Source organism: Pelmatolapia mariae, linkage group LG14 (genome assembly GCF_036321145.2).
Source record: "Pelmatolapia mariae isolate MD_Pm_ZW linkage group LG14, Pm_UMD_F_2, whole genome shotgun sequence".
Taxonomy (NCBI): Eukaryota; Metazoa; Chordata; class Actinopteri; order Cichliformes; family Cichlidae; genus Pelmatolapia; species Pelmatolapia mariae.
Window position 1 is genome coordinate 2,197,501 of NC_086239.1, and position 20,245 is coordinate 2,217,745.

Genomic DNA, 20,245 nt, shown 5'->3' on the forward strand with positions numbered 1-20,245 from the left:
AACGGACCAAACGTCAGTCAGGAGAACAACTGAGATAATCCATCATTAGTCATTAATATACTGCAGCATGGGCTGGGCTGTAGTTACATCGTAAGGGTTTAAAAACTGAGCTTTAAAATGATTAGCGGTAATAAAAACCAAGAGAAGCCAACAGCAATCACTGACTGTTTTTAGGGGCTTGTTAAGATTAAATAGAACAAGATAAAAAGCATTAAAACATGTTAAAAACACAACAGCCTTATTAAATGCAGACTACTTTGGGCCCGGAAGAAGGATTCGCCACGTCATCACTTAAAGACCGGATAGAAAATCTGTGGAGGCTGAAACTTCGAGATGAGCAGCAGCCAAGAAACCTCAATGATTTTGAGTTTCTGTAAAGAGGAGTGCATTAAAATCCCTCCTGAGATGTGTGCAACAAACGTCTTAACACTGTGCTTGCTAACAACAGTTTCAAACCAAGCACTAAGTCATGTTTTGCTTGGGCATCAAATACTTATTTCATTTAATGAATTTTTAATTTTATGTGTTTTTTCTAGATTGTTGCTTCTCTCCATTTAAAAGGAAGCTACCATAAGAGTTAGACATGTAGGACTGCTTTCATTTATTTGCACAATATCACAAAAATTATTCATGTCATTCTCAGAGTAAAGCTAGCTAATGCATTTATTACTTCTAGGCTGGACGTATATGATTCATTATAATCTGGCAGCTCTAAAAACGCCTTTAGCTTAACCAGAAGCTGCAGTCGGGCACTGAGGTGCTAGAAACAGAGAGCACTGGGTCCCCATTAAACCCAGAATCAAATTTAAAATCCTTCTCCTCACATACAAAGTCTTGAATATTATAGCAGAGCCTTCAGCTTTCAGGTGCCTCTACTATGAAACCAGGTCCCAGTTTGGACTGGACAGAATCCAAAGTGCACAAGAGAGATGAAGAGAGTGTAGGCAGGGTGGAGTGGCTGGAGACGAGTGTCAGGGAGGATTTGTGACAGGAGGAAAGCAGAAAGAGTGAAAGGGAAAGTTTACAAGTGATGGTTTAGAGACAGTAGTACTGGGAATAAGACAGAAGGTCGATCTGGAGGTGGCAGATGTTACGGTTTGGAGTCTGCTTCTTGTATAGTGGTTTTCTGCTCTGTGAGCATTTAAAGCACTCTATACAACTTGCCTCATTCACCCATACACACAAGCACTTTCTGCTGTATCTATTATTGTACGATCTACTGTGCAATATAAAGCGCCTTGAGGCGGCTGTTGTTGTGATTTGGCGCTATATATATAAAGTTGAATTGAATTGAATTGCTTTCTATCTAACATTCATACTCTGATGGATGCATCGGGGAGCAACTTGAAGTTCGTACCTTGCCCAAGGATATTTGGCATACAGACAGGGATCAAACTACTGCGCTACAGCCATCCTGCCAGTGACCCGCATGGACAGGATTATAAATGAGCACATCACAAAGACAGCTTGAGTTAGGCCAGTGGTTCCCAAACTTTTTTTGCTAGGCCCCCCTTTGTTTTACAAGAAAAATGTTCGCGCCCCCCCACCACACAAACACATCCTCCAACCACACACACCCATATTTTGCTCCATTGCGGTTTATTTCACACCTCAAACATTTAGTAAAAAATTAAGCAAATAAAAGTAATCTGCAATAAATTACAGGCAGTAATAAAACTCTTTTACGCTACGCCCGCACCTACACGGGTATTTTTGGAAACGCAGCTGTTTCGTCCACACGTAAACGGCGTTTCGAATCACTGAAAACAGAGATTTTTTAAAACTCCTTTTTTGCGTTTCCGTGTGGACGAGGAATACAGAGTTCCTCACGCAACGTCAAAGGTATGTGCCTTTTTTCACGTCACGCTGTGCGCCACGTTATTGTTTACATGAGATGAATTGCAGATAGAGACAAAATACTGTTAATCTGACTATCTTCAGGTTTTACACGCTTACATACACACACAGTTACTGTGCCTCCATTTAGAAAGGCAGAGGCATCACGCTGTGATTATTTTACATGTAGTTGTTTTTCCTGTGTAATAATATTCAACATTGCTATCAATACATTTTTCAAAAAATGCCTCTCTGTGCAAAATGGGTTTAAAAACATAAACAGCTGTGGGATACTGTTTGTCCATGATTTGAACCGAGGGAACAAATCGTGGCAGGATCAGCCTGATATTATTTGTATCCCACTGTAACTTTACTGTATAAAGAGCTAACATCTCCAAAATGTCAGGAGTAGTTAGTCGTTACAACAAGTGTTTGTGAACTAAAAATCAAGAATGTGGGATACTGTTTGTCCGTGATTTGGAGAGCCCAGCGCGTGCTTCCGACAGGGGAAACTAATTCTGTCACAGAGACCTACCTCGGCACTTGTGCAGCTGAAGCCAAAGGAAAGATATGCTTCACCATATTTTCTAGTCTTTGGCTTAGAATGAAGTTGGTTTGGAAACATATTCAGCGATGCTTCATCTCCTGCTTTGCGTTTGTGTGGGAGCCCCGTCAAAAAACCTGTCCATGATGCTAGCAGTGTCCAAGCGTTCTTGCCGCGCCCCCCCTGCAATGGCTCTGCACCCCCTAGGGGGCAGGCCCCACACTTTGGGAACCTCTGAGTTAGGCAGTTTGGAGACAAAGTTAGAGAGACAAGGTGGAGATGGTTTGGAGATGTGCAGAGGAAGGACACTGGAAATACTGGACAAAGGATGCCAGGCAGGAGGAAAAGAGGAAGCTGAGAGAAGATTCATGGATGTAGTGAAGCAGACGTCTGGTGTGACGATAGAGTGAGGCAAATGATCCTCTGTGGCGAGCCCCGAAGGGAGCAGCTGAAAGAAGACGCTATTCTCTCGGTCTCACATACACACATACACACACTCACTGGGGGATTGCTATCATCGTGACTGTGGCAGCCGAGCCACATTCAGCACAGACACACAAACGCATCCTCATTAGCTTGTAGAAGTGTGTGTGTGTGTGTGTGTGTGTGTGTGTGTGTGTGTGTGTGTGTGTGTGTGTGTGTGTGTGTGTGTGTGTGGCTTTGTTTGATTGCTGTTGAAACACCAAAGATCAAACTCAGTCTGAGATGAAAGTGCTCGTCTCTCAGCCTGACGTTAGTCATCTGTATCCAGATTCATGAAATGCTTCTCACAGCTCAGGTCCAGAATAAAAGGACACATTTTGCTTGACGTTGAACAGATTTACTAATAAAGCAGCCGGTGTTTAGCTATTATAAATATTAATAAGTTATAATGGGCTATAGTAAGTGACGCCCTATTATGCTGTTAAATGCTGCCTCCTCATGGTCAAAGGTGCAATTTTCGGTCAGCCTTTGCACAGCTTATAAAACAAATTCATTCCTTGTTTGCTTGTGTTACTGTAGACCATTAATGACATTTTTAGATATTTTATGAGGTCTTGAAGCAATATCTACATACATCCAATAATGTTTGTCAGGGAAATTTTTTTTTTTATTGTAATTATCAAATATTAAATGCTTTTAAAGAGGCAGGAAAAAAATAACTGGTCAAATGTAATGAAGCTGAGCATGAGCTGTACCCTGTGTTTCATGCTCCACACCGGTTCTTTGTATAATTATTTAATTTTCACTGAGCTGAAAAACAGATACAAGTCTGTGTGTTAGCTGTAAGTGCAAAAGAAAATCGATAGTCATAATATTTGTCAGGTAAATGTAAAAGAATGGTCCAACCACACAAACACAGTCAGAAGGTCCAGCTTAGACACTCTGGTCATGCTTGTGCATTTAAGATTTACAGGTATTCAATTCAGTTTTATTTATACAGCGCCAAATCACAACAACAGTCGCCACAAGGCGCTTTATATTGTAAGGTAGACCCTACAATAATACATACAGAGAAAAACCTAACAATCATATGACCCCCTATGAACAAGCGCTGTGGCGACAGTGGGAAGGAAAAACTCCCTTTTAACAGGAAGAAACCTCCGACAGAACCAGGCTCAGGGAGGGGCGGGGCCATCTGCTGCGACCGGTTGGGGAGAGAGCAAATGCTCTCAAAAGGTTGGGGAGAGGTTGAGAGGTATTGAAATAGATACAGTAAGTTAGTCATTGTTATAACGTATCTTCTGAAGAGCCATTTGAAGGCAGAGAAGAGTAAAAATGGAACTGTTTTGCCCATTTTTCAAATCTCACATAGACTCATTGTAACATTGTAATGTGTCTTTTATCCTTATCCATGATGTTTATTTATTCTTTATCTGTAACTGATAAAGTTTAGGTTTTTTTGCAGGTTGAAATTTATATAAGTGTAGGTCAGCATCAGCCTGAGAAATCCTGTGTGTCACGAGCGCTCCTGCAGGCTTGTTAATTACAGTAACTGGTGCTTTGTTGTGCAGGAGAACCCAGAGCGTGGGCCACGAACCCCTGAGGAGACAAGGCTCTTCCACCACCAGCCGGCCCCCTCAGCCCCTCTCCGCCCAGGCCATCAAACACATCTGGGTCCGCACGGCTCTCTTCGAGAAAGTTCTGGACAAGATTGTGCAGTACATTGTGGACAACTGCAGGTGAGCTTGTTTTATTGTCTGGTGTTGCACTGTGGTGACTCACAGCAATCTACTCCAGGCTTTGTTGTACCTGAATGAATGATCTATTTATGTGGCCCATTCTTCTCCTGTGTTTGCTTTGTTCTGCGTTCTGTCTGGCTAACAACCACTGTGTGTTTCGACAAGCTGTCCACACACTGCAATTCACTGATCAAAGCTTCAGACATGAAGTGCACTGATGGGGTTCACAAACATGGCAACGGTTATTAGATGCAGACAACCCTAAACAAGACTTGTGCGGTTTTGCTGTTGTATAGTTCCTGTTAAAAGCTGGGCAAATATTGTAAAGTCGGCGTTGTGTTCAGACAGCTGCAGCGGAGGTGATCTAATCTGATGTAAGACGCCCACGGTGAATGTCAGGGCCTCAGAAGTCCCTCAGAAGTAAAGAGCATCAAACAGCAACCTTAGTAAACCTTTATTCTGGCATTTATTGTGAAGCCTGCAGACCTCAGTGCTCTCCTCACTGTGTTTACAGGTTTCACTGGGCCTAACATCACAGATACTGGGAAACAATATTGTTTCAGGCGCGATGAGTGTTGGGGGTTTGGCCGTATAGGACATCCTAGCTGCTGATGCGTAAACTTATTATCCTTCCTCGTCCTTATTGGGAGGGAAGTAGAGCTTTTTAATTTAACGCTGGTGTTGGATCAGCTCTCAGTATTGACAGATGCCTGAAGCCAGGGTATATTTATTTTATCGGGGATGCATCCTTAATGCACAGGCATATCTTCAACCTTAGAGAAATCACAGCACTTGGAAATAATGTGCGCGTGAATCAGCCGTCCAACCTTAACCGTCACGGTGAAGCACCCGGCCAGCGCTAATACATAGAAATGAGCTCATCAGTGATTCTTCTACTCACTCGGTCCTCTGGGTGTGCTGCTGCATTCATCATGTGCATAAAGTGTCACTGCAGCTTCTATACACTTACAGCAATCACACTGTTGAGTCAAGTGAAGGGGATAATCGGTGTGATCTCCTACACTTGGAGTATTTGATCACTTTTAAAGATGAACTGAGCAAACTATTGGTGCTTTGTTCATTTATGCTGTTTGATATTATCTTGGGTTTGTATAAGCAGCTATGAACAGTTACCCTTGTTCACTTTTGCCAGACTTTTCTCTGACCTGCTCCCTGCCACATCTTGCGATCTGTTACGCCCCCTGTACTTCTACCTGTGCATTAGGCGGTGGCTCTAACCTGATGTTGAAATGGTTATCCTTAAATGTAGTCTTAATTTTTAATGAAGGTGGTGAGCTCAGATTGTATCTGTGGCAAAATCATTTCTGCTGCATGTTCTCTGCCACGCTCCTCGGGTGAAGTAGAACTCACCGCTGTCTGTGTCATCCTGGAGGACAGAGTCATGGTGAACTCCCACAGAAACTACTGGAAACTGCTCAATCGGAGCGCTCTGTGGAAGTTTGGTGTTATTCAAATACAAGGTCACATTGTAGCTATTCAGCATGAGTTACCACGGTGATTTACACTGGAGCCAGCCAAAAACCACATCTTCCTAACCCATGTGATGGATCTGTGATGTAATGCAGCCACTAGATATGAGTGAGGGGTGGTGATGTAATCAGGCAGGTGTGTCATCTGAGTTTCTATCGTGACATCTAGTGTTGCTGAATCCTTGCCTGTTCTTGGATAGTTGAGAGATCATACTTTAACCTTTAACCTGCACTCATCACCTCCAAACTGATCATATCTAGTGACGTGTTTCTTTCTTCTCTGTGTTTCTGACGGCAGTAAATACTATGAGAGGGAAGCTCTGATGCATGACTCAGTCTTTGGGCCCATCTTGGCAGCCCTACTAGGTGAGTATGTTAACGTATTTAATCACCAGAGGCCAGTAAAAAAGCATGTACAGCTGATCATCCAGGTGATTGTTCATATATTCATTTAAATTTGCAAACAAAAATACACAAGACCGCATTTTCATAACTGTTTGGAATTGGACAGCAGGCAGAGACTCGGAATCAGAGACACCGGGCAGTCAGACAGGAACAGGAAGCAAACAGCTTTGCCAGCTTGAGCAAACTAGACAAAGTTAACTGCGAGACAGACTGGTGAAGAGAAAATAAACACTTTATCATCTCTGACTAAAGAGGGAGTTCGGGACGCTGATGAGGCAGATAATGAGCGCTGATGAGGGGCGGAGCAGAGTATAGTCATGAACAGCTGGGACAGAGACGCACATTAATGTATCCAAACACCTGCTGCATATTTGCTCCGTGCTGACAGAAAGAAAGAACTGAAACCATTTATAATGTAATGGATATGCATTCATATGGCACTTTTCTAGTCTGACCATTTAAAGTTCTTTAGACTGCTGCAAACCATATTTTTTAATCACACTATACAAGCACTTAACCTGCCTCACGTCCACGGCAACATTTAACTTTTAGCGTGCATGTCTTTGTACTGTGGGAGGAAGTCGGAGGAAGCTGGAAAAGGGGGGGCATCCAGACTTCATGCTGAGGTTTACAGATCTTCTCCTTTGTGTCTTCATCCTTTTGTTGTCCTCTGAGATCGCCAACACGTCACGGTGGGAAGATGAGCTATTAATGCTGTCCACAAAAACTGTCCACACAACTGTGCCAGAGTTTCTAGTGAAAGAGAGAGACACCAGGGAGTTTCCTCCCCACTTACAGCATGAAGAGAAAGAACATATCCTACACCAGTGGGAAATCCTCCCACGCAGAATGGCTGTAATCAGCATCCATAAATACATCCCTAATTCCAAATATAAATAAAAGCAGATTCACACAGTGGAACTAAAACAGAACAAACATTTAAAATGAGACATTTCACTATGTTCCATCACTGCCTGCTCTAGTCTGCGCACCAAAGTGTCCTTGGGCAAGTTTATTAACCCCGAGCTGCTCTCTGATGTGTTCATTGGATATGAATACATTGTTGTTATTTCATTATATGATAATATTTGTAAAAGAGACAAAATTCAAAAATAATCACAAACTAATTTTATAAACTACACTTATGGTGTTATTGTACCATTGATATTATTAGATTACTGATATGTAAAAAAAAAAAAAAAAAAGTCCCGTACACAGGTATAAATACTGTTTGTCCACACAGGCTTTACTTGGGAATGCAGCACAGGTGCATTTGGAAACTTACCGTATTTTCCGTACTATAAGGCGCACTTAAAATCCTTTAATTTTCTCAAAAATCGACAGTGGGCCTTATAATCTGGTGCGTCTTATGTATGAATTCTGGTTGTGCTTACTGACCTCTAATCGATTTTATGTGGTACACGGCGCTCAAAAATCTGTCAAAAATGTTTTAGTAGGACTTTGGTAAGCTATGAAGCCGCACTGCTTGGAGCATTACGGCTACTGTAGTCAGGAGCCTCGCGGAGTAATCTGGGTCCTAAACTCACCCTCAGGTCCCAAAGTCAAACGAACACTGTGACATCACTGAGAGTTAAAAACTGTCTAAATTCTTTCATCTTTAAAAAAAATGATCAGCATTGCTGCTTTACCAGGTGTAACAATTAAGTTTAACATCCAGGCATCCATGAAAACAGAATTTATTACATTTAACAGAGTTAGAAGTTAGCAGGAAGTTAGCTCGCTAATTTACACCTAAGCATGATATAGCATGTTCTGACTGAGAGATTTCTGAAAAAATTCAAACGTACAGCTCTGCTATCACTTCCAACATAAATGAAGACAGGAAACTAAACAGCAGTGACGTTTGTAGGGTTACTGAAGTTGGGCTAGCTGGTACGTAATGATGTGCTACGTGATCGCTAGCGACACAGCTATGTTAGCATAGCATAAACAGTGAAGCTGGAGGATGAACGCTAACACTTTTCCACTTATAAAAGTTAACGTGAAGTTTCCTGATGGTTAGAGACAAATGCAATCGCATGGCAGGATGCTGTAAACGGACCAAACTTCAGTAAGGAGAACAACTGAGATAATCCATCCACAATACGAGGTTAGTCATTAATATACTGCAACAACATGGGAATAGAGAAGCTGTGATAGAATACAGCATTAATGAATCAATGGTACAGAAGTGGAGGAAGCAAGAAGAATGAGTTGAGTAAAGTTTGACTTATCTGACTGTTTTGTTTCGCTTAATGAGCCTTATGGTCCGAAAAATACGGTACATTTGTGCCACGCTGTTTTATCTACTAGTGAACCATTGTGATGACCTGGTGAAATATGCAGGGTCGAGCCCATCTCCCACTACATGCCAGCCCTGATTTACTTTGGACAGGAGGACAGGATTATACAATATTGTTAGCAATGAAGAATCCTCTTTAATAGTGTTATTTGATCATTCATTTGAATTCGAAAATGTACGTGCACACAGGAGCATGTGGTAGATACGCTGCAGGTTTTCCACCACATATGCAGAAATGAGCAACATCAAATGTGTGCTTAAAGACCGTGTATGTGTGTGCTGTCTTTTTAGTGGGGCCGTGTGCTCTGGAGTACACAAAGCTGAAGACTTCGGATCATTTCTGGACAGACCCCTCAGCCAATGAGCTGGTTCAGCGCCATCGTATTCACGGGGCCCACCGGGGCCAGGACGTCTTAGCCGGCCGCCGGCCTGCTCTGGGGGTTAGTACGGGGCATCCTCCGGAGGTGTTGTTCTGTGGAGGTGTTGTTCTAAGGATAGATCATCGGCGTGTGTAGGATTGGTTTTCTCGTAGGAGTCGTTCGTTGTATAAACTGGCTGTTCGTTTCTTTTCTAGATCCGCAAAAGGCAGTCGAGCGGCAGCATGTCAGAGGACAGGTTTGCTGCATCAGCGAGGGAGTATGTGGAGTCTCTTCACCAAAACTCCAGAACGCACCTGCTCTATGGCAAAAATAATGTCCTTGTGCAACCGGTACATCTCACTGACACACAGTAACTTTGCTGTTTTTGTCCCATCATCCTCTGGAGTGGTTTCAGTTCCTCCGCAGTCTCACAGCCCAGACATATAGTGACAATACTTTGGTAAAGGGTCAATATCTCAGTCCAGTCTGATATTGGATCCTACAGTTTTTCAAACAAGCCGCTGAGAGTGTGTCTTCACTTTGACCAAACTTTACATCCATCAAAAAAACATAACAACTTGATTTGTTATGTTTTCTTTTGATTTATCCAAGCAGAAAGTTTGGATATATTCCTTTCTATTACTAAGACACGTGTTCACTTAGGGCAGTGGTCTCAAACTCGCGGCCACGTCATCCAACATTGATGCCCGCAGTGATTGGCCGGCTGTGTGAGCGAGAAAGTCTGCTGCGTTATGGACTTTTTCTCTGCAGCACTGATTTTGTGTTGCACAGCTAATTCTGTCACACAGCAGTGTGCAACACAAGAAGACACTATGTCAAATATTGCAACATTATCAGCAAAATAATATCTGCTAACACAGCACGACAGCTAGACTTTGTGCTCCACGCTCACATGGAGCCTTGAAAACAAGTAAGAACCACATATCAGCAGCTTAATTAGACTAAAGTGCTGATGAAACAGGTGAAAAGAGATAAAGAAATAAATATGGCACAGGATGTGCTAATTTCAGTATGTTTCATCAAGTTTTAAAGTCAGTCTGTTCGGCTCTATTATAAAATCAGATGATTCAGCTCATGTTGGCTGAGTAAAGAACAAAGCAGTGACGGAAGAAATCAAAAAGAAACAGCAGCTCTGGATGATCCACGGGTATTTCCAGTCGTGTGACAGCGAGCTGTCTGTATCACAAGATGCATTTCATTACATTACTATGCACCTGACGAATATCAGCAAGAGGAGGGAAAACGCAAATGTAAGGATGTAACACTTTAATGTCCCACGAGAAATCAATCGTAACAGTTGAGGAATGATAATGAAAAATACTCTTTGATTCTTTGTAAATCACATTTACAGTTACAGTTACAATGTTTCAAGACATGCTGAGCAGTTTCAGTCCCCCATACTGCTTTTTATTTATTACACAAAGCTGTGTTTCATACATTAAATCGTACAAACACAGATAGTCTAAGAGCAGAATAAAATGAACTATGTCTATAGTGTGTGTGAGATATAATGTGACAGCTTAGAGCTTAGCTTTCTGAAAAAATCTTGGCATAAACTTTGATAAAGGTTGAAACTTTGTGTAGCTGTCAAAGGTTGCGGGGCTGTGTAGGCCCCGAAGCTGCTGCTTTTTTAGAATAGCAGCAGTAATCCTTGGAAGCCTACACACTGTACGTGCAGCGCTCACAGACGGCCCTCAGCGCCCACTCAGCTTGTCATGCAGGCAGAGAGGACCCAAATGCAGGCCCCACAGGCTGACAGGATAAACAAAAGCAAACCTTTATTTAGGCAAAGTCCAGAAAGTCAGTATCCATAAAAAGAAACGGCAAACTAATCCTTTAACTGACAGCGAGTGCACCGGGAAACCACAGGACAGAGGGAGGAATATGTCGTACACACACATGCAATCAAGGGAGGTAAAGCTGAAGCCAAGATAAATGGGACAAAAAACGAGAAGACCGGGGATAGAGGGGAGGAAGAAACTACATTTCAAAACTAAAACCATAAAGAAACCAAACAGGAAACAGATGTTATAAGAAAAACTCAAAGCATCACAAGAATCCCCCAAAAAAACCAAAACTCGCGTTCAAACCCCGAGGGTCCATAACCGAGCTGCTAAAAGCATAAGTAGTAAATTAGAACTGTGCTGCACAGTAGTGTGTGTGAGATCTTTGAAATCACAGCTATCTTGCTTCCGCCTGCGTTGCCACGCAGCTCCAGCACGTTTGGCCCTGAGCATGTATAACGAGCACACGTATGCCTCCCACGATGCCTTTCTCCGAGCGCCGCTAACAGACATGCAGATGAGTACAGCACTCGCTGCACTGGTGTGCAAGAACAGCACTCTCTCATCGTGAGCTACCGATCGGCAATGACATGAAAACCACAACAAGTGAAGCGACCTTGTTACAATTTGAGGGATGTGGATGTTACTCTGACATGTAACACCCACATGAGCAAAGCCTGGTATCGTTCACATTTCTGATGATTGAAATTCCAATCTACTGAACTGCAAACAGGACTGAAAATATGTTAGCAAAGGGATCTAGGAATCCCAACTGAACATTACCGCAGTTTGTTAGTCTAGGAGTTACTTGAAGGCACAGAACACGAGTACTTCACAGAGATCACGAGGATAAATTCAGGCTTTTGATGTGGCTTAAATATAATTTTTAAACCTGGACTGTGTGACATTATCATCACACTTCTAACAAATTAGATTCAGAAAAGTGTGATGAGTAGATGACAATAAGATAATAGAAAGCTAGAGAAAGTCTGGCATTGTGGGAATAAATGTCAGAGTTGGGCAACAAACAGTTTCCTTAGTTTAATAAATCAGAAACATGAATCAGTGGCTGATGAGCTCGTCTTACTAAAACACCAGATTATCAGGGTGTGTTAAATAAATGCTGGGATCATAGAGCACACAGAGCTCAAAGCAGTTTCTAGTGCTGTGTGAAAAAGCTACGTTACAAAAGTTTAATGCAAAAAATATCCTCGTAACTGCAGAATTACGTTTTTATGTTGTCGATATCAGTGTGTACAGCGCAGACACGTTATGATTTCTCTCTGCATCCCACAAAGCGTCACAGGAGCTGCTGATCATGTTCAGCAGTGCTGTGATCTCCACAGGTGAATAAGACAAAGTAGTGCTGAGGAAAAGCATCTCATGTCACATGTTTGAGTAAAAGCGCTTTATTCATCTTGGTGCTAACAATGTTCCATCTCCTCCTCTCCGTTTTACGTGGCAGAAGAAGGACATGGAGGTTTTACGGGGTTACTTGTCTCTCCATCAAGCGGGGGATAATCTCACGCTGAAGTGGACACCCAATCAGCTCATCAATGGCACACTGGGAGACTGCGACCTGGAGAAAAGGTAGCCAGAGTGTATGAACACATGAGCTAGCGTCTCAGAAAGGAACATTTTGAATGCATCAGATAAAGTCTGCTTGATACAAAAACTACATTTGTTTTTGTATCAACGTGTGTAAAGAAATGCAGATGTGTGCACACACACGTTTGACACATCGCAGACGGATTGTCGTGTCATGATTTTTAATACGGTATCAGACCCTGTTGTAACAGACACACCTGACGGGTGTCACAGAAAGTATTTCAGGAGGCTGTGCTGTTGTTGTTATTGGCTCACAGGTGAGTGAGAGCCTCTGCTTTGGCTTTGATAAATACCTGCATTTGCTATGATTGGGTCATACACTAACTATGTGTGTGTTCCTGGGTTTATGCATTGTTTGTGGATCACCAGCAGAACGTTGTACTATGGGCTCAAAATGTGGTCATAAATATTTTGTACTTGTAAATCAGGATTTGTATGTGTATAAAGAATTCGTGTGTGTGTAAAAAAGATTTGTATGTGTAAAAAAGATTTGTGTGTGGACTTAGCCAAAAACCCCTGCAAGTTACACGTACGAATTTTGACCCTATTTTTCTTCCTTTCATCTGATTGGTCAATGTCATGTCAATCACAAATGTAACAATCCAATCAGAGAACAGATGGGTTTGGCTGTCGGAGGGACGCTTTTTTTGAACTGCAGGTCTTTGAAGGGAATAAATGCCCTTTTACATGCCAACCCAGCGTTTCCCTTCATCACCACGAAGGAAAACAGTCTGTGGTCGTCCGAGTTTGGTGATTTTTGTGTCACAGGTCTACGTGCTTAATACAGGGACTTCCACAGCCTTTTCAACAGCGCTGCGGACCGCGGGGGGCGGGCAGTGTTTTGGAAATGACAGTCTTCATTACAAAGCTTTCTTCATTATGAATTAGCATACAGGTTTTTATTGAACATTTGAAGAACTAGCAAAAAAACCTAAACTCTTGTAGAGGACATAAAGTCAGAGATAAAAACAACAAGGAGCAGGTGCATCTAGTACAGGTAGAGCTGCTGCAAAAACCCACAGAGCCCAGCAGCCAGCGCAACAAATTCTGGATCCTTAGCTTTTAGTTAGCAGTTAGCATTAGCAGCACATCCTGCGTCCGATGTGAAAGGACTTTTATGCTGCGCACTGTGACTCACAGCAATGGTCCCGGGTCAGCCCTGACTTTGTGTTAAACTAATCCTAAAGTAATGATGGTATTTCTAACCACTGACATACCACAACTTTATCCTTTCAACAGCTGCTGAAAGTTAGCGGACCTAGCTGCTATCGGATATTTATGTAGAGATCCTCCAGCTTCAAACTGTATCACCCTTCAAGGACCTGCAGTTTAAAAAAGTGCCCCTCCGACAGCCAAACCCATCTGTTCTCTGATTGGATTGTTACATTTGTGATTGACATGACATTGACCAATCAGATGAAAGGAAGAAAAATAGGGTCAAAATTCGTACGTGTAACTTGCAGGGGTTTTTTGGCTAAGTCCACACACAAATCTTTTTTACACATACAAATCTTTTTTACACATACACAAATTCTTTTTACACATACAAATCCTGATTTACAAGTACAAAATATTTATGACCACATTTTGAGCCCATATTGTACTCCCGTCACTCTTATGTTACTAATCCAACACACGTCCTTCTCTTTTAGTATCTACTGGGATTACGCACTAACTGTTCCTCTGCGCCAGATAGTATGCATCCACTGTCACCAACGCTGTGAGTATACTGCTGCATTCAGTCCTACACACACACACACACACACACACACACACACACACAGTCTGTCATGTCAAATTTAGATCATGTCATGAAGAATCTGTGTTTCAAATGTAGTTGTTACATCACACTGGATATCACTGATCATGACAAAGGATACACAGAGGATCCCTCTCCTCCTTTTCCATTTCTTACATGCACAAACCTTCAGTTTCTTTTTACAGTATCACAGTTTATGTCTTGTCCACTATTAAAAGACAGTATTTGATCCACTTTGTTCTTTTTCTTTGCCTGTTCATGTCTCTTCCATATATTCCAGCTGACTGTGGGGGGACACTTGTTCTGGTCAGTCAGGATGGGATCCAGCGGCCACCCCTGCACTTTCCCCCTGGTGGTCACCTGCTGGCCTTTCTCTCCTGTCTGGAAACGGGCCTGTTACCACGGGGCCAGTTGGAGCCGCCTCTCTGGTCTCAAAAAGGAAAGGTAATAGCATGATTCAGGTTACAAATGAAGATCATAAAACACTAAAATAAAATAAAGCACACTGAAGTGCAGGCACTGTAGAATTAAACTAACACCAGAAAGGCCGTCAGATTGTAGTTATAGTACCTACAACCTACAGAGTAAATCTAACTTTGAGACAATCTGAACATAAGACCAAAAACTCAGAGTTTAAATTTTCTGCAGATGATGAGATGATGCTGTGACCAATAAACAGTTTTTACATCGAGCACTTATATTTTGAGGCTCCTTAGACTGTTGATGTCATGAAATGGTATCAATACATAAAGCCCAATACAGCAGGTATGTGTAGAATCGAAACCTCTAAACTGTGAAGGAATTTCAAAATTTTATAATTAACTAAAGTTCATCACCATCGACATAAAAACTCAGCTGCCCTGCGTCAAAAAGTAGTCCCCCCTCAAACCTAATAACTGGTGCTTCACCCTTAGCAGCAACAACTGCAATCAAGTATATGACAGAACTTTACTGTTTCACAGAGAAGAGTAGGTTTGGACTTTTATTCCTTAATAAATGAAATCACTACATGTTGTATTTACTCGGGTTGAAACAGTGGGACAAACGTGCAAGAAGCCCAGGATTTAGACTGCTCCAGATTTGATTTTTCTGTCTACTCGTGGCTCTTTTACATCAGTGAAAGGTGATATCTATAATATGAGCACAACCCCCCTAACCCCACCTGCAAGTCAGATGGCACGTTTGTAAAACCAGCCAATCAGAAGAATGCTGGCATAGTCAGTTGAAACAGCTGTTTTAGACAACAGATGAACCACAGGTCTTAACCAAGTGTTGGAGAATCCCACAAGGCTAATTTAAGAGTGTCCCATTAAACCTGTTTAAGTTGTGTCTTTGACCTGCATCACATGCTAAACCTGTCCTACAGGGAAAAGTATTCCCTAAACTGAGGAAGAGGAGTAGTGCCGCCAGGCTTATCGACCAGGAAGCCAACGGCGAGGAGCAGTCGGCCGCCGACTACGTGTTTCGCATCGTCTACCCTGGATATCGATACGAAGCCAGTAAGTAACAGCGCAGGCTCCCACGAGGCAGACGTAGCTGCTTGTAACCAAAACGAATCTTGTTTTGTGGTGAACACTAATCTGATTAACGGCTACATGAATGTGTTTGTAAAGCACCCTGGTTTCTTTCCCACAATACTCTTGCAGAGCCATGCAGGGCACCGCTTTTCTAACTTTGTTCTCTGTTGTCCCACCGGTGCTAACAGTCACTATAAACTACCACCACACCACGGGCAGCCGCGCTCCATCGCTGGATGATGACGAGGAAGAGGAAGATAGGCTCCATGCTATGATCTCAATGATCTGCTCGCGGAACCTCACAGACCCTAATGTCATGAAAGGTTTTTATCACCTTAACACACCTACCCGACCCTGCTGCCCCACCCTCACCAAACCCTGCTGCCCCACCCCGAGACCTCACCTCCGCTTCTCCTGCTCTTTCTTGCCTCCCATTATGTTGTCTCAGGCCCTCTCCCCTCCACCTCCCAACCCCACCTGTTCCAGCTTCGTCTGCCTGTGTATGTTCTCCCCGACTCCGAGCCCAACAGTGTAGCATGGGCTAGGGATGGTTGTGTTAGCAACTAAACAAAACCAACGAGCAGCGCTTAGAGCATTAACATATTTATGTGAGATCACGGTAGGCCCGTCCAGTGAATACGGATAGTCAGCAGTATACTGCACCATAGACCTGGACGAGGGAGTTTCTTAATGAAAATCGCCGCAGATTAACAAATAGATTTAAGAATCTTTTGGTTGTTTGTCCTGTGTTGATAATGAGTTCTGGTTGGTGGAAGCTGCAGACTTGAATATGATTTTCATTTTAGGCTGCAACATCGTCTTCTACTGTCTCCATTGAGGTTCTGGTTGAGTGCACTAATCAATATTTCATATGCATCATGTAAAATGAAAGGTGTCCTTATCATTTCCAGCCTACAGAAAATTAGCCCCACATTAGAACCATGAACAGAGCTCTTCAGACTCGTCTAAGCAAGAGGCTTTTGTTGTTGTTGTTGTTTGCTCTTGTAAGAAACACTAAATTCATTCATTGACTTTGTGTCCAGCTGCACCACATGAGTTAGTAGCTTCTGGGAGTTTTTAAGGCACTGGGTCAGAAAAAAGAAGAAAAGTACCTTCCAAAAATGTGCACCTGTTTGCAGTTAGCCTGTTGGTTATTTGCTCCAGAGTTTGTGTAGCTGACTGACCGTAGTGACTGCCTCATGACACATCCATTAGACACTGGTAGCATATCCACTACACAACCCAATAAAAGCTCGCTAACGACCCTCAGAGTGACAGCTCGAACTCAGCTGCTGTGGTTTCTTTGCTGCAGCTGAGCCGTCAGCAGGGTTATGAAGCACTGCTAAGTTGTAGGTATTCATCAAAATGTGAAGCAGCTAATGTTCATAATGTAACTATGTTACAAGTGCTCTGACACGCTTCTTTGTAACCTCCGCAGATCTTTTTGTTAAAAAGTTTAAAAATGCTACATTGTAAAATGTCTTGAAACAAAACAGAGTTTCAGTGATTTTTGTTGTGGACAAACCATTTTCCCCAGTAAACGTTCTTTAGGAGACGTGGCTGCCCTGTTGGTAATATGGTGAGGTAACACACGAAGGATTTTTCAGTTAAACAGACTTTTTTAACTTTGTGTAAGCAAAATGAGAATAAAAGAGTAATTTAAAAAATGGTTGCATTGCTATGACAACACAGTTTCTGGGGAGCAGCGCGGGGGCTCCGCACAGTGAGCAGCTCAGGGCTTTTTTAGGATACTTGGTAGAGTCGGACACAGCAGCATCTCAGCTTATCTCAGGCTATCTGTTCAAACCACAGCATTCACTTCTAAATAGTATTAGTGAAAGTAGTTTCTGTTCTAGCTGGAAGTTGGACGTTAAGGACACGCTGCGGTTACGCGTCTGGTTAATACTGCAGCAGCCGATAACACACTCCCCCCGCCGCCTTCTGTTCCTGATTTCACTCTTTCTGTTTTCTCTCCATCTTTCCAGCGCTCAGTAACACAGATAAATCCACTTCTTACACAAACCTGTGAAAGACAGGAAACACGCTGTCTGATGAGCAGACTTGTTTTATAGTCACTGCAAATGTCTTTCAGCAGGTTTCAACACAGATCCAAACTTTCCCAGGTGTCCTCGCCTGGTCCTAGGGGCTGCTTTGCATTCTGGGATGCTCCATAGAGTTAAAAAAAAAAAAAAAAGGGTTTATCTGTTGAAGCATGCCCGAGTCCTGTTGGGTTTTCTCTGTCGTGGCTCTTTATTTTTGCACTTTCCTTTTGGCTCTTTCTTTTGTCACTTGCGACATGCTTGACAGTGTTTGCATGGGGAATCTGCGCCTGTTTGCTTTTTTAGAGAACGACTGTGTGTTTCTGCATATCTGTGATGGACTTTCTCACAGTCTCCTCTGTTTGTTTTTGATTTCTCTCTCCTCTCCAGTTTCTTCTTCTCTGCTCGTGCAGTCATTCGCTGCAATGCTGTTCACTGTAATTCTTCACTAACCCCACCACCCCACCCTCCCCTCGCCCCGTCCTCCACCCCTCTCATTATGGTCCTGTGGGGTTCCGCAGTAGTTGAGACGTGGAGTCCTGGTGTGAGCGGGGTTGCGTTACTGAGCCCAAAAAAAGTTGTCGATCACGTCTAGTCCCAAAGTAAATAAGGAGGGGCCGATGTCGGTGTTGCTCCGGCACAATTTCTCTTTGCTTTTTTGCTTTTTTCGGTTCTGAAACTGACTTTTTTATGGGGGGGGTTATCGAACGACCAAAGCACAGCTTCATATTCATGACAGGTCATCAGCTCCAACCTGAAGAATTAAGGTGAAGAGCATTTGTTAATGTTTTCTGATTTCTTCCCTCCCCTGTGTGTGCCCTGTCACCAGTGTCCATTTGTTTTGGTTGTTTCGAGAGGATTTCTTTTGACGTCTCTTGTCTTGTTCTGGTTTTATGCATCCTGCACGGCCTGAGCGTGAGCCTCGCCCTCTCTACTGTCAGTTCCTCCTGTCTTCTGCTCTCCCGTTCATCTGGAGCATCGTCCCGAGCTCCGCTGTCTCTCTTGCCTCCTCTCTGAATGAACTGAGCCGGCATCCTCTCAGCCTGTTTGTCCCACGGCACTCTTCCCGCTTCCCAAAACCATCCCCTTCCACTTTTGGTTTCCTTTGTTTTTCGAGCTCTCATATTTAACACGAGTCTAAAACTCTCCATCTCCTCATTTCTTAATATTGTGATGATGTATTTATGGTTGAGCTGAGGGACTAATGTCATAATATGTAAGGCTTAGCCTTTCACAGTAGGAGAGGAGTGTCGGGAAAAGAAAAGTGTCTCCGAGCACTGAAACCTCTCTGTCTTCTCGTTTTCCTTCTCTGGCTTAGACCACGGGGACATGATGGACACGCAGGGCTTCGGAGGCAGCCCGTCGTCGTGGCAACAGGCTGAAGTCACCACTCACGAGTCCCTGTGCCAGTCCTGCTCCACCGCTGGCAGCAACGTGTCCTTTGACTACGCGTCTGGCTGTACCTGCGTACACGACCCGTCAGATATTCACACGTATGCATTAAAGCAGAAGCTGCACACGATTTGTTTAAGCTACCTGCAGCGTTGCATTAGTTTACAGGAGTTACGGTCGTGGAGACTCATTGTATAGATTTGAGAAAATAAAAGTAATCACATCTTCTAAATGTAAGAAAACACGGAATTTAACCAGAGTTTCTAATTCTATAGTTAAATGTTGTTGTATTTAAGAGCCACGTGAAACCAATACACATCAAGAGTAAAATAGATGTTTAAAGATGCTTCTTTAAAAAAATATTCTTGAAGCCTTTATTTATTTAGTGTTGATGTGATGCCATACTGAAGAGATACACAATGTACATGAGGTAGGACGAACGGGCCAAGAGCAGAGCTTTACTCGTCTGTGGAAGTAATCAGCTGAACACACAGAAAAGTATCAGCGATTTGAGACGACCGTGGCTTCTTAGCTGTAATACGGTGAGAGATTGTACTGAACGGGGATCTTCACAGGTTATCTGTGCACTGAGAAACCACAGGCACGCACAGATCGATGAGACGGATCCATCTTCTGGAAACGTGACGATAACAAATGATTTCTTTTGCTTTCTCCAGTATTCCTCTGAAGATGCTCTGCCAGAACATGAAGCGGCAGATAGTCTCCAGAGCCTTCTATGGATGTAAGCACACTTTATTCATGCACTTTGTTTCAAGTGTAATTTGTGGCCAGAGCCTCGTCTCATATGTTCCACCTGGACTTTACTGAGATGTTCAGTGTTGGTTTGATTTCAATGAAATTACAGTGATCTTAAATTAACAGTTTCATATATTCAATATGTTTGTGATGTAATGAAGAATTAATTCATAAATGACGCCTGTAATAAATACTAGATTAGATTTTGTGTCACACATAATAAGTTGATATAGTGAGTTTAGTGCAGCAGTGTGAGAACCTGCTGACCTGT

General features: G+C 42.8%; 1 protein-coding gene across 3 annotated transcripts in view; it reads left to right on the top strand.

The window, feature by feature from the left end:
- The window catches only part of sgsm2 (small G protein signaling modulator 2), a 103,280-nt gene that overhangs the window by 72,135 nt on the left and 10,900 nt on the right, over positions 1 to 20,245 (top strand). Inside the window, exons 4-14 of one of the 3 annotated variants that reach the window (XM_063492680.1) lie at positions 4,375 to 4,542; positions 6,331 to 6,398; positions 9,031 to 9,179; positions 9,314 to 9,448; positions 12,369 to 12,493; positions 14,164 to 14,231; positions 14,551 to 14,714; positions 15,637 to 15,769; positions 15,976 to 16,110; positions 19,145 to 19,319; positions 19,896 to 19,960. In XM_063492680.1, coding sequence (XP_063348750.1) covers positions 4,375 to 4,542; positions 6,331 to 6,398; positions 9,031 to 9,179; positions 9,314 to 9,448; positions 12,369 to 12,493; positions 14,164 to 14,231; positions 14,551 to 14,714; positions 15,637 to 15,769; positions 15,976 to 16,110; positions 19,145 to 19,319; positions 19,896 to 19,960 — 1,385 coding nt within the window. The remainder of the gene's footprint in view (positions 1 to 4,374; positions 4,543 to 6,330; positions 6,399 to 9,030; positions 9,180 to 9,313; positions 9,449 to 12,368; positions 12,494 to 14,163; positions 14,232 to 14,550; positions 14,715 to 15,636; positions 15,770 to 15,975; positions 16,111 to 19,144; positions 19,320 to 19,895; positions 19,961 to 20,245) is intronic. The other 2 variants (XM_063492681.1, XM_063492682.1) reach the window with 2 other exon arrangements.